This window comes from Cebus imitator, unplaced genomic scaffold (assembly GCF_001604975.1).
Source record: "Cebus imitator isolate Cc_AM_T3 unplaced genomic scaffold, Cebus_imitator-1.0 Scaffold66, whole genome shotgun sequence".
Lineage (NCBI taxonomy): Eukaryota > Metazoa > Chordata > Mammalia > Primates > Cebidae > Cebus > Cebus imitator.
Genome location: NW_016107381.1, coordinates 6572033 through 6585483, shown reverse-complemented (window position 1 = coordinate 6585483; position 13451 = coordinate 6572033). Strand labels below are relative to the sequence as shown.

Genomic DNA, 13451 nt, shown 5'->3' with positions numbered 1-13451 from the left:
GGAAAGTCATACAGGAGTAACATCTATCTATATTTCACTGGACTTAAGCTAACACAAATCTGAAGCTAATTCTGATCAGATGTGTATGGCAAACCCTACAGAAACCATTTTTAAACACTCAAAATATACAACAAAAGTTAATGATAATGTTGGCCAGACATAGTCGTTCATGCCAATAATCCCAGCACTTTGAGAGGCCAAGGCAGGGACATCACTTGAGCCCAGGATTTTGGGGCTGCAGTGAGCTATGATTGTGGCACTGCATTCCAGCCTAGGTGACAGAGATAATCTGTCTCTAAAAAAGAAAAATAAAATGCTATTTAACATATTAGAAACTACTCATTTAATGCAAACGAAATCAGTAAATATAAAGTTGGGCATCTTTTCAAATACCCCATTTACAATGGTCTCAGCATAATTGGGGTGGCCCCCATTTCCCAAAGCTGAGGACTGGGTCTTCCTGCAGCTCTGCAGGCCCAGATGACACGGCAGTGAACAACCACACCGTAGGACTGCCTCCGCCTTCTGCACCAATTCCAGACCCCATTCCTACAGACCCTGGGCCAGAACCTAAACCAAAGCTGCAGCACACTGGTGCAACACTGATTGCCCCAGATGAGTACTGAGCGCAGACAGCCTGGTGACTCTAGAGCAGACTGCTGATAATGCAATGGACTATCAAGCACTGATAGTCCTGATAACCAATGGCTAGTGTGAACCGCTAGACAGAATCCTGTCTCCAGGTTAACAGGCCGAGAATTGACAAACCCAAGCTGTAGGCGCCTTGGCCAATAGGAAACACAGCCTGTTACTAAGCAGAAACTGGACTCTAAGCCCTTAAAAAGTGACACAAATATTTTCTGCTAGCCAAATTTAAATTTTGTTTGCCTTCCAGAGCAACAAGGTACACTCACGCGTGACCCAGATGGGCACTTTAATTTTAAATCCATATCCCAATCCCCACCAGGCTTTCAGTGTTCCTTACCTTCACCCACACTCTTGAATTTTTTTTTTTTTTTTTTTCCACACACTCTTGATTTTGATTTTACCTCTGCCTCAGGCTACCACCATTCAGGTGTTTAAGAACCCTGAGAAGGAGAATCAAAGCCCTCGCAGGCGTACCCATGTATCAAAACCAGTTCACAGACTGGTACAGATGGATGTCAGTGGTCTACGGGATTGGCACCTGGACTCTGGTGAGCTCAATGTTTTAGTTCAGCTGAAAAATGGCGAGGCCATCAGGTGATAAAGTAGAGCAAAAGGATGTCTCAACAAGTGAAGGACCCAGTGAACTATCTGAACTCCCAAAGGGTTTTATGCAGTAATCATTGTCACATATAAAGATTTTGTTCCAATTACTGAAAAGATCCTCAACTATTGGAAATCATGGACTAGTGGCCCTGGTGCAGAACCACTACTGGCTGCTGCATTCGGAAAACCAGGCCTTGGTTCAACATTTAAATTTGAAAGATGCCTTGATTCCCATTTTGCACTTAAGAAAAGTGTATGTATTTAATTTTGCTATAAAACATAATCAATAATAATATGCAATAAATATTTTCTTGAATGAAAAAAAAGAACCCTGACACCTCAGTGGACATGCCAAGGCTTTGTCACTGCAAATGAGGAGAGCAAGTATTTGAGTACAAATGATTCCAGGATGCACTGGTAGGGAAGTGGGAAGTGAGACAAGAGAAGGAAGCCTATGCAGGATGTATTCATAAGCAGATTCCCACTGTGAGCAACTATGTTTAATACTACTGGGGACCACTAAAAGATGGCATGGAAACCATTATCCCACTCAAAGAGTAACTTTCAAATATCCAGTTGTGTAACTTCTCTGGTCAGCAGGGAAGCTGAGTATGCACGCTCGAATTCCCATATAGGGGCATTAACTCCATAGCACTTCAAGCAGAGAGAAAGCCTCAAGCAGGTGCTTACTGCAGGATTCCTGTTAGTGGCACATGCTAGAGAATGATGAGTGCCCAGGGAATATGGATGAGGCCCTGACACCTTTTGCTACATACCTGCTGGTCCCTGATTGGTTTCTCTCCCCTTTGACTCTAAGTAGTTCAGCTTATTTTGCCACTTCTCACAGTCCTTGATGCAGATTTTGTCTTTGCTCCACCCAGAAGAACTAATATCTTTCTAATGGCCTATTCATTCTAAAATGGAACCACTTTACTGGTTGTAATTAACAATAAAATAACTGTTAGTTCCTTTGTGGGTTTTATACCTAAAAAGTTTTCTGTACACAATCAAAACACTTATTGACAAGATTCAAATACAAAGTTATATTTATTTTCAACAATGAAAACAACACAACAACGTGGAGTCAATCCACTATTTAACACAATGTTTAGCACAAACTATACTCAATAAATAGAAACACATTAACCAGGTAAGATTATTCTTAAGACTCTCTAGGGTTGTGTGCGTGTTTTAAAGAAAACTGAGTGGTAGGTCAAGAAAGACATCCTACAGACTTGACTGAGAAGGGCTCCAAGAAAAGAACAGCCAAGGAGCAGGGTCCCCAAATACTAAGTCAGCAAAATGAATACAGCATTTTCAAAGCAGTAGGGAAATCAGAGCTCACTGGGGTAAATGACAAGGGTTTGGGGATAATCCGTGTTCAAGGCCTCATAATTAAATCTTCCCATATTTCTAGATTTCCATATTTCTAGAATCTATCCCAATCTAAAGGAGCTTCTGCCAAAGGACAGGAGATTACTTACGCTGCCTGAAATGGCCAATGCCTCCTAAATTTCCTTTGACTTTGACACTAACAAAGCAAGGGTTCCACTCCAGCAAAGGATTACTACTATGTAGACCAACTCCTCTCTGGTTTAGCTTTTCCTTTCATAAACACATTGATACTTGTTCAAGGAAAACTGCAAATACATCCAATTTTTCTTTTTATCCCCATCTACAACTGTGCTTGGCTACAAAGTCTATAACTCACAGATCAACAGCAGCAATGGTCAGAAAATAAGTGCCAGTTCCAATGCAAGAACTCTCTAAAGTTGGTCACAATTTTTTTTAACCACCTCATCTGCCATGACTTTTTTCTTTTCTGATTATCTTGCCAATTATTTCTTTCGAAATTCAATCCTCCGAGCTACATTCTGAGCACCAAATTTTTTGACCAATGCCTCTCTGGTATCCTCATCATCTTTTTGCAAATCTATATCATCTTGTCGGGACCAAATGGGGTATCCATCAGCTCTCTGACCAGATGCTAAGAAGGCAGAAGTAGCCTCCAGCTCACCACTATTTTTTAGGAAGGCCTGTGTAACTGTTGATAGATCCAAGTTAAACTTCTCCATCAACTGCCGAATGATCTTAATGGCAGTTCCCACCTCTGGTTGAGAAACTTTTTCTTCTTCTTCTTCTTCTTCCTCATCAGGCTGTGTTTCTGAGTCTTCCTCAGGTGTGGGTGGATCATCATCACACATAGTTATATGTATTTCAAAATCAGGAGGGCTCTCATCCACCTAGACAGAATGATGAATAAAACCAGTTTCTAATTACCAAGTCTTGAATTCTTACAATATCTGGTCTCTTCCAACTATCACCCCCTTGCCCTCCGCATTCCAATCCCACTGGGCTTCTTTCGGTTCCTCTTAATATGCTATGTTCCTTCTTACATTTATTCATGTCAGGTGTCTGTGTGTGTGTGTGTGTGTGTGTGTGTGTGTGTGTATGTGGGAGGGGAGTAGGGGGAGTATATGTGTATATGTGTGTGAAATTGACTATAGTATTCCAACAGAATATAAGAAGCTACACTGAATATGAAAAATACATGTATATATAAAGAGATGCACACATATACACAAAATATATGTGCACACATGTTCATTAGATTTGTTAAATGTTTGACCTCACTCTCAAGACTGTAAGCTCCTAAGAGCAGGAACTGCATGTTTTGCTCATCACCACATCTCCAATACCTACCAATGCCTATACATAATAAGTACTCAAAAAGCACTGCTGTATGAATATATTAGGGCTTCCAAGCTATACTACATTTAGGCAGATTACAAAGCATGGTATATGAGAAGAGGCCTAGGTAGGTCATGTTTGAGAGCCGGGTGTTTGAAGTTTATGGAAAATGAACCAAATATCAAATAATAAAACAAAGCACAGACTACAAAAGGCAACAATCCATAAATCCTGCCAATTTCTGTGCATTCCTCACTCATCAATTACAGAAACTTTAAATTATTTCCCTCGTTTAGACTGAAGTCTAACCATTTTTCTTCGTGTTAATATGAAAATTTAATTCATAAGACCATTTATCCTGGAAAAATATATACATATAATTTGGACATTTAAAAAACTTATCATTATTTCATGGTTCCTGTCTTTCTCTATAGCTATTATTAAATACAGGATTACAACAGAGTAATAGAAGCTAGACTGAATATGGAAAGAACTAAAACATTTCAAAAAAGCTCAAAGTACACAAAAAGCTAAATTTGCTAGATAAAAAAATTACTATAATTAGCTGAGTGTGGTGACACATGCCGATAAACCCAGCTACCCAGGAGGCTGAGGCAGGAGAATCACTGGAACCCAGGAAGTTCCAGCCTGGGCGACAGAGCAAGACTCCGTTTCAAAAAAAAAAAGAAAAAAAAATTACTGTAAACTTTTTGAAAAACATATTGAGATCAAAGTACTCAAAGTGGGATGCTTTATACTATTTATATAACTGTCCCTATTCCACCCAATTATTCTTCCTTTCCCCTTCAACTTGTCCTGCCAAAAACTAAAAGCTTGTGAAGCAAAAGCTTCAGGGCAACATGTCTGAAGCCCAGATCAGTCTCATTCTCCATATTCCCTTTCCATCTTGACCTCCTCTCTCCTTTCCTGGGCCCCAGGCAGATGAAAAAGGTAGATATGATAACGAGTTTCAAAGAAGAATGAAGTTAGGGACAAAAATAATGAGTAAATCTAGTTAACGTACCACAACTTCCTCAAACTCCTGGGTGGCTTCTATAAGCATCTTTTTGACTGCATCTTCGTTATCCTGCAATTCTTCCTTCCCATATTCTTCTTCAGGCAAATCTGGAGTTCTCTTATTCTGTGGCTCTATTAAAGAGAAGAACAGCACAGATTAGCAGTAGCCTGTTTCACATAAATCAAAATATATTGGCTGCTGGGTGAGCTCTGCACCAGAAAGGGGCCTGTACTTTTTTTTCTATCAGAAGACATCTGTTTTTGATTCAGAAGGGTAAGAAAAGCCTACGACATGCTCATTCATTCATTGCTATGCTTGCTTCTGAAAAGATGTACCATCCAAATGATGATTTTTCTTAGACTCTCACATACAAAAATGCTCTTCAAGTTTAATTCATTTTTTGCTTTGTATTTACAGACTTTGCAAATTAATAAAAATGTGTCATAAATTGGGTTCCTTAGGAAGCGAATTCTGAGATGGAGATTAACATTTAAATAATTAGGGAGTGATTTTGGGAAAACCTCTGTGGAACAGAAGGAAAGCAGGAGTGGACAGAGAGAGAAGCTGATTTATGAAAGAGTGACAACAAGGCCTCAGCCAAAACCATGGGCAACTCTGGAGCTAGGAAGTCCCTTTAGAGTTGACCAAGAAGCAGAGACTTTATAACTCTGTAAATATCAGTCACTGGATGGTGGCAGCCCTAAGAAGACAGGACTTTGGGCAAGGCAGCTCTCCCAAAAGCCAAAGGCACATCTGGGTCATGTACCACAATCCACCATATACCATCTACAAAAAGGAGGGTCTCCTAACTTTAAACATCCTCTTCCTTCCCAATCACATTTTATTCTCTGAAGATTCAACTCTGCTCCTTTGCTACTTACTAAAATATACTATAAAGGGGCAGCAAGAGGGAGTTTTTTTATGATGGAATTGTTCTAAATCCTGATTTGAATGGTGATTACAAAAATGTACATATGTTAAAACACATATAACTGGAAAAGTGTACAGCAGTCCCTCAAAAAAAATTCAATATAATTTCATGATGACAATCGACAGGAAAAAAAAAATTAAACAAAAAATTATGATATAATGCAGCAATTGCATTTCTAGGAATACACCTAAAATAATGGAAAGCAGGGTCTCAAACAAATACTAGTAATACCCATGTTCACAGCAGCATTATTCAAAATAGACAAAAGATGGAAACAAGATACATACAATGGAATATTATTCACCCTTAAAAAGGAATGAAATTCTGACACATGCTACAATATGGATGAGCTCAGAAGACATTATGCAAAGTAAAATAAGCCAGACACAAAAAGGCAAGTATTACATGATTCTACTTATATGAGGTATCTAGAAAGATTGAATTCATAGAAACAGAAAACATGTTGGTGGTTTCCAGGGGCTAAGGAGAGGGAGAAATAGGAGTTTGTGTTTAACAGGCATGTTTCTGACCTCTAGAAGCAGAAAATAATAAAAGGCATGGAGTTTCAGTTTGGGAAAATGAGTAAGTTCTAGATATGAATGGTGGTGATATTTGTCCAACAATGTGAATGCACTGAATAACACCACTGAACAGAACACTTAAAAAAACTTGAATTGTAAATCTTATGGTATATACATTTTACTACAATCAAGTTTTTAAAATACATATAATTGTACACCATAAAAAGTTAATTTTACTGTATATATTTGATAAAATTTTTAAATAGTAACTTTAAAAAGCCTTATCTTTTAGATATACATACTAAAATAGATAAAATGATATGATGTCTGGCATTTACTTCAAAATAGTCCAAGAAGTTGGGATGAAAGGTAGAGTTAAAAAATGCCATGAACTACTATCAGGTGAAGGTGGGTGATGGGTACATGCAGTATAGTTCATTATACTATTCTATATTTGAAAATGCTTGGAATTCTCTATAATAAAAAGTAAATTACTGTTTATTCACATAATGAAATACAGTGCAATCTATGAGAAAAGAATGAGGAAAAGCTTTGTGCAGACACACAAACACTTCAAGATAAATCATTAAGTTTAAAAAAAGTAAACCACAGTATAAGCTGATGTCTACTGTGCTAGTATTACTATCAGCAAAGGGGACATGTAACAGACAAGGGATGATAATAGAGGCTGCGTCTAGGAAAGGACCCAGGGAAACGGTATGTGTAAATAGGGAGACTGCCTTTTCAGTATGTACCTACCCATTTGTACTCTGAGTTTATCTACTGGATAAATTCCTAGAAGCAAAACTGCCAAGTTTAGGGGAATATACATTATAAACGTTGTCAGGTATTGTCAAAATGTCCCCCCAAAAAAATCCTATCAATTTCTATTAACAATGCAGTAGTATACTTGTTTTCCCATATGTCAACTTTGGATATTACCCATTGTATTGACTTTTACCAGTCTTATAGATAAAATCTATCTCCCTGCTCTGATTTGCTTAAAAAAAATAAATACTTGGGGATCTTTCATTCTATTTTGTATAATGGAAGCTACCTTAATTCATCAAATAAACACAAAACAATTCCAACATGCATATTTATTATCTCATGGGTCTCATGGATCAAAGTATACCTTATACTGACCCTCTGCTCACGGTCTGATTTCTCTTTTTTTTTTTTTTTGTTTTTTAAGACAGAGTCTCGCTCTGCCACCCAGACTGGAGAGCAGGGGCCTGAACTTGGCTCACTGCAACCTCCACCTCCCCAGCTGAAGCAATTTTCATGTTGCAGCCTCCCGAGTAGCTGGGATTACAGGCACACATCACCATGCCTGGATGGTTTTTGTATTTTTAGTAGAGATAGGGTTTCACCATGTTGGCCAGGCTGGTCTCGAACTCTTGACCTCAAGTGATCTGCCCGCCTTGGCCTGCCAAGTGCTGAGATTACAAGCATGAGCTACTGCACCCTGTCTGATTTACTTTCATTTACTAACAGAATGTTTCTTCATTTGTTTATTGGTCGCTTACTTATTTCCTCTTCTGGGGACTTCCTGTTCCATTTCCTTTTCTCATTTCTCTATTAGTTTTCTTTTCACTTAATGACTTCTTACTTAATAACAAAGAGCTCTTTACACATTAAAGAAACTAAGTCTACTGCAATGTACTCGGAATATTTTTCCAGCATGCTTGCTGACTTTACTTATCATGAGAACTTTTTAATTTTCAGGTAATCAAATATATAAAACTTTTTCTTAGTCTTTTTGGCTTCATGACTTATCACCATGCTAACATTTTTACTTTCTTCTTCTGGCATATCAGGCAGCATCCTGAACCACAAAAGGTTCAGAACAACTCCCACTGTACTGATATATTCATTCATATCTTCTCTTACACATTTTAAAAATTTTTAATTTTTACATTTAAATATCCAATTTTATTAAAAGATGAGACGGGTAGAATGAATCCAGACTAATGTTGTCCTAAGTTCGGAATGGCTTGCCAACAGTCCCAACATCATGAATTTAAAAGCAAGGCTTGGACACAGCATGGTGGCTCACACCTGCAATCCTAACACTTTTGGGAGGCCAAGTTGGGCAGATCGTCTGAGGCCAGGAGTTCAAGACTAGCCTGGGCAACACGGCAAAATCCAGTCTCTACAAAAAAATACAAAAATTAGCTGGGTGTGGTGATAAGTGCCTGCAGTCCTGGCTACTTGGGAAGCCGAAGTGGGAGGACCCATTGAGCCTGGGACATCAAGGCCACAGTGAGCCATGATCGCACTACTGCACTCCAGCCTGTGTGACAGAGCAAGACTCTGTCTCAAGATATACAAATAAAATAAAAAGCAAGGCCTTACATGATGACATACTTTACCCATACATATAGTCCTAACCTCATCTGCTATAATTAATTCTCCCTCCTACTTCATTACAGCCACTGTATTCTCTTTATGGCTCCAAAAAAACACCAGGCATACTTTCACCTCAGGGTGTTTGCCCTGGCTTCTTCCTCGGCCTGGAACCCTCTTCCCCAGATATCCACTTGGGTTGCTCTTTCACTTCCTTCAGTCTCTGCTTAAACATCAGCTTATGAGAGTGACCTTCTCTTATCATCCTATAGGAAAATCCTCCTCCCCAACCCTTACACCCTGATTTATTTTTGTCTATAGCCCTTACCACTCCCCAGCTAGCGGGTTAAAAGCTCCATAACCACAGGGACTTTTATTGTTATACTCTAGAAGGACAACAATGTCCGGCACTCGAATATACGCTGAATGAAGCTGAAATGCCACTTTTACCAAAAATAAAACGCCTACTAAGCATACTGAACAGGAGAAAAAAATTTTACTCCCCAGACTTCAAGTGTTAAATGGAATAGTCACACAGGCAAAGAAAAGGTGGGAGGATTACAGAGGGGGAGGACCAGCAGTATGCTTCTTTAAACAAAAGGGTCTGTCAGTTTTAGTTGTCAATGCCAGATATATCAAAAGCACATCTTTTTTTTTTTTTCAACTGAGAGCAGGTACTGTTTATTAAGTGACCAGCTTAGCAAATGCACATCTTAATAGCCTTGTACTGTATTCCAGCCATACCGAACCCTAATTTCCTTTTTTTTTTGAAACTCAATTTTCAATTCAACTGCATTAAAAACACACTTCACCTAAGCAAGAACAGAAAGAGAACTTCCAACTGTCGAGAACCTTCTTAAGTCCATAGGCATTCAGTTATGCCAGAGCATGAAAATAAACATTTGGCACGCCTTTGTACTGAATCTACGTGAACATAGCCTTTTTTAAAAAGGCGTCTGTGAAGTATCTCTTAAAAGAAACACAAGAAGCCATTTATCCCTTGGGTAGGTGGTGGGCAAGAAGAACAAGAGAATTTTTTTTCCTTTTTTTGTTTTTTTGAGACAGAGTCTCGCTGTCACTCAGGCTGGAGTGCTGTGGCGCAGTTTCGGCTCACTGCAACTTCTGCCTTCTGGGTTCAAGCGATTCTCCTGCGTAGATAGGACTACAGGTACTCGCCGCCACGGCCGGCTAATTTTTATATTTTTAGTAGAGACGAGGTTTCGCCATGTTGGCCAGGCTCTTCTTGTACTCCTTATCTCAGGTGATCCGCCCACCTCGGCCTCCCAAAGTGCTGCGATTACAGGCTTGAGCCACAGCACCCAGCCGAGAGAGAATTTTCTATATACTTTCGAATATTGAACCATGTCAATATTATAGTAAATGGTAAAGTAAATTAAAACTAGACGGAGAAGCTGAGTGCAATGGTTCACGCCTGTAATCCCAATACTTTGGGAAGTCGAGGCGGGAGGATCGCTTGAGCCCAAGAGTTCCAGACCTGTCAGGGCAACACAGCGAGACCTCCATGTCTAGAATTTTTTTGTTTGTTTTTTGTTTTTGTTTTATTTAGCGGGACCTGGTGGCACGAGAGTGTAGTACCAGATACTTAGGAGGCTAAGGCAGAGATTCGCTTCAGCCCCGGGGGTCCAGGCTGCAGCGGGTCGTGATCGCGCGGCTGCATCACAGTCTGGGCGACCGAGCGAGACCCCCACTCAAAAAATTTAAACATAAAAACGACGAGCGGCCGGGCGTGGTGGTTCACTCATGTAATCCCAACACACTGAGAGGCCAAGGCGGGAGAATCGCTCAAGCTCAGTTCAGACCAGCTTGGGCAACACAGACTCCACCGCAAAAAAAAAAAAAAAAAAAAAACACAAAAAAAAAAAAAAAAAAATAGTAATAAACAACAAGGGAGTGAAGAAGCAACAAAATGGTGCAAATTTACCCGGATGTCAACAGGGGGAGGGGCCGAGGGCTGCTACCCAAGATGCCAAAATGGACGCCAGGCAGCCAGGAAAAGACCCCAGCCCCACCCGCGCAGGTGTCCGCGAGGCCCCAGGCGCAGCGGTCTCACCCCCGCTATCCGCGGCCTCCGGGTCCTCCTCCGCCTTCCGCTTGAGCTTCTGGGACGAGGGGCTCACCGGCGCGTCCCCCAGCAGGTACTTATGCTCCTGGCCCCGCAGGTGCTTAAGGTAGCGGTCCTTCAGGGACTGCCACGAGTGCTGCGTGAGCGAGCTCTTCTCCATCGCTTTCCACAAGGCGTTGCCGGTGACGGAGCTGGGCGAGCGGGCATTTTCCTTCACGTAAGTCAGGATGGCCACATCGTCTGCATCCGTGAAGGCGATCCGCCCAGTGAGCCGCTGCGGCTCCGGCTCCACGGAGCCCTCGCCCAGAGCCCCGGGCTTTGCTTCCGGGCCCGTGTCCGCCGCCGAAGCGGGGCCCAGCCGATAAGTCTCTAGCTCCAGTCTCTCGTTCTGCTCCACACAGTCCAGGATGTACTGCGTGGAGATGAAATCACCCGAGGCCTCGGCCAACGCTTCCCCGGGCTGGGCCAGCAGCACGGCCCCGGGCTCCTGCACCCGGCATAAGGTGCCGCCGCCGTGCAGTATGAGCGTCGACAGCCGGCGCTTGGCCGGGCTGGGCCGCACGTAGAAGGACATGGAGCTGCCGTCCTCCCTCACGAACAGAGTGGAGGAATGGGTGGGCCCGTTGGGGTCTTTGCCCAAATCCATCGCCTCCGCCATGTCTGACGCCGAGCACTCGAAGAGCTGCCCCCTCGCGAGCGCCTGGCACCCGGAGCGATTAAGTAACTGAGCTGTCAACGCAGCGGCGGCGAAGCGCAGCACTGAACCTACTCAGCAGCAGCCGCCGCGCGTCGATAGCTCCCGCCCCCTCTCCCCCGGAAGAGGTGGGGCTTCGCACTGTGACCTGGAAGTTAACGTACTATCCTCGTTACTTTTGGGTCAGGGCCTCCGGGAAGATGGCAGCTGTGCACGGGGCTGAGGTGAAAGTGGATGGCACCGAGCCGAAACTGAGCAAGAAGTAAGTGTCGCTGCGAGTCTTTAAAGCCTTTACGGTAGGAGAGTCCGGGCTGGAAAGCACCACGAGGTTCCCACCGAGGCGGCTGTGCCGTGGCCTTCCTGCCGGCTGTCATGGGTACGCACATGCCGAGACGTGGTGGCTGCGCGCTGCAGACCACATATCCCGGGATGCCCCGGGCACGCCGGCTCCCCGGTCCCAGCCGGCACCTGCGAGGTCCTCACTATCATACTCCTAAAGTTAAGAGACTGTGGTGGAGGAGCTAGGACGAGAACTAAGAGGTATCAGGAAAGAAAAGCGAAACATTGTTTTCTTTTTCTTTTTTTTTAGAAAAGCGAGTGCTTACCTTCATTCTCCTTCCTTCTGAGAAATCCATTCTTTGTTGAGCCACTCAGTAAACGAGGAAGTTGGAGAAATGTTAAATATCCTAGCTCTTCAGAAAGACCTTCAAAATCTTCTCGCCCTCGCTAAGGTCATTCTGAACGTTATGTATTAAAAGGGATCTTTTAATACACGAGTTCTAAAACTCGTGCATCTACCCATATGAGATATTCAGAGGATCTGTGAGTATTGAGTGATCAACGTCTAACAATAGAGACCGTCTTAAGTTAGCCTGATATCTTTGTCAACTACTCCCAAACCCTTGGAGTGTGTAGGTTAACATAGATAAGAACTGGCTGTCTTATATTCTCATTAGTGTTCCTCATTTAAACCACAACACACAGGCATTGAGTGTTTTCTCATTGCTAGGAAGGATGGTACATAGTACCATTCCAGAGGCATATGAGGGGGCTTAATCCCCATGACACGCACCCGTAAACCCAGCTACTCGGAAGGCTGAGGCAGGAAAGTCGCTTGAACCCAGGAGGTGGAGGTTGCAGTGAGCTGAAATCGTGCCACTGCACTCTGGCGTGGGTGACAGAGCCAGATCCTGAATTTAAAAAAGAAAAAAGAAATGATGTTTCCTTTTGTGTTGCTAGCTTTGTGCTTCAAATATCTTAGAAAAAGTGTAAGAGAAATGGTCTAAGTTTATCGTTTGATAGTACCCTAATACATTGTCCTTTATTAGAGTAATCTGATGGATTTCCATAAATGTTTGGAACCTGGTCTTTGGACTGCTACCTTAGAGAAAATTGACTGGAGTTTTTTTTGAGACGGAGTTTCGCTCTTGTTGCCCAGGCTGGAGTGCAATGGTGTGATCTTGGCTTACTGCAACCTCCACCTCCTGGGTTAAAGTGATTGTCCTGCCTCAGCCTCCCATGTAGCTGGGATTGCAGGCATGCACCACCATTCCCGGCTAATTTTGTATATTTAGTAGAGATTAGGTTTCTCCATGTTGGTCAGGCTGGTCTCTAAGTCTTGAACTCAGGTGATCTACCCACCTCAGCCTCCCAAAGTGCTGGGATTACAGGCGAGAGCCACAGTCCTGGACCAAATAGATTGGACTTTAATCTGTTAAGTCAAATTTAATTGAATGTGTTGTATCTGTGATATTATACAATCTTAAAATTTAGTTCATTCTTTCAAACCACCTGTGATAATCAGTTACATTAAATTGAATTTTAGGACTGTACATCACAGGTGAAAGCAAGGTTGTTTCCAGTTCAGAGTGATTTTTAGGTTTTAACTGAGAAAAGTGGTTAATTCCTCTTTA

At 42.2% G+C, this 13451-nt stretch overlaps 2 protein-coding genes and 1 pseudogene across 5 annotated transcripts in view; 2 read left to right on the top strand and 1 right to left on the bottom strand.

Moving 5' to 3' along the window:
• The first annotated feature begins 1102 nt into the window (after positions 1–1102).
• Positions 1103–1641, top strand: LOC119471610 (annotated as a pseudogene).
• A 638-nt stretch (positions 1642–2279) lies between these two features.
• On the bottom strand, positions 2280–11669 carry LOC108305818 (TERF2 interacting protein). The gene is made up of 3 exons (XM_017530598.1): positions 10833–11669; positions 4967–5091; positions 2280–3494 (listed from the first exon to the last, which is right to left on the bottom strand). The coding sequence occupies exons 1-3, from the start codon at positions 11500–11502 to the stop codon at positions 3090–3092; spliced, it is 1200 nt and encodes a 399-aa protein (XP_017386087.1). The 5' UTR covers positions 11503–11669; the 3' UTR covers positions 2280–3089.
• KARS1 (lysyl-tRNA synthetase 1) overlaps positions 11636–13451 on the top strand; it is an 18119-nt gene continuing 16303 nt past the window's right edge. The window contains exon 1 of one of the 4 annotated variants that reach the window (XM_017530593.2): positions 11636–11800. In XM_017530593.2, coding sequence (XP_017386082.1) covers positions 11739–11800 — 62 coding nt within the window. In that variant the 5' untranslated portion in view covers positions 11636–11738. The remainder of the gene's footprint in view (positions 11801–13451) is intronic. The other 3 variants (XM_017530592.2, XM_037739271.1, XM_037739272.1) reach the window with 3 other exon arrangements.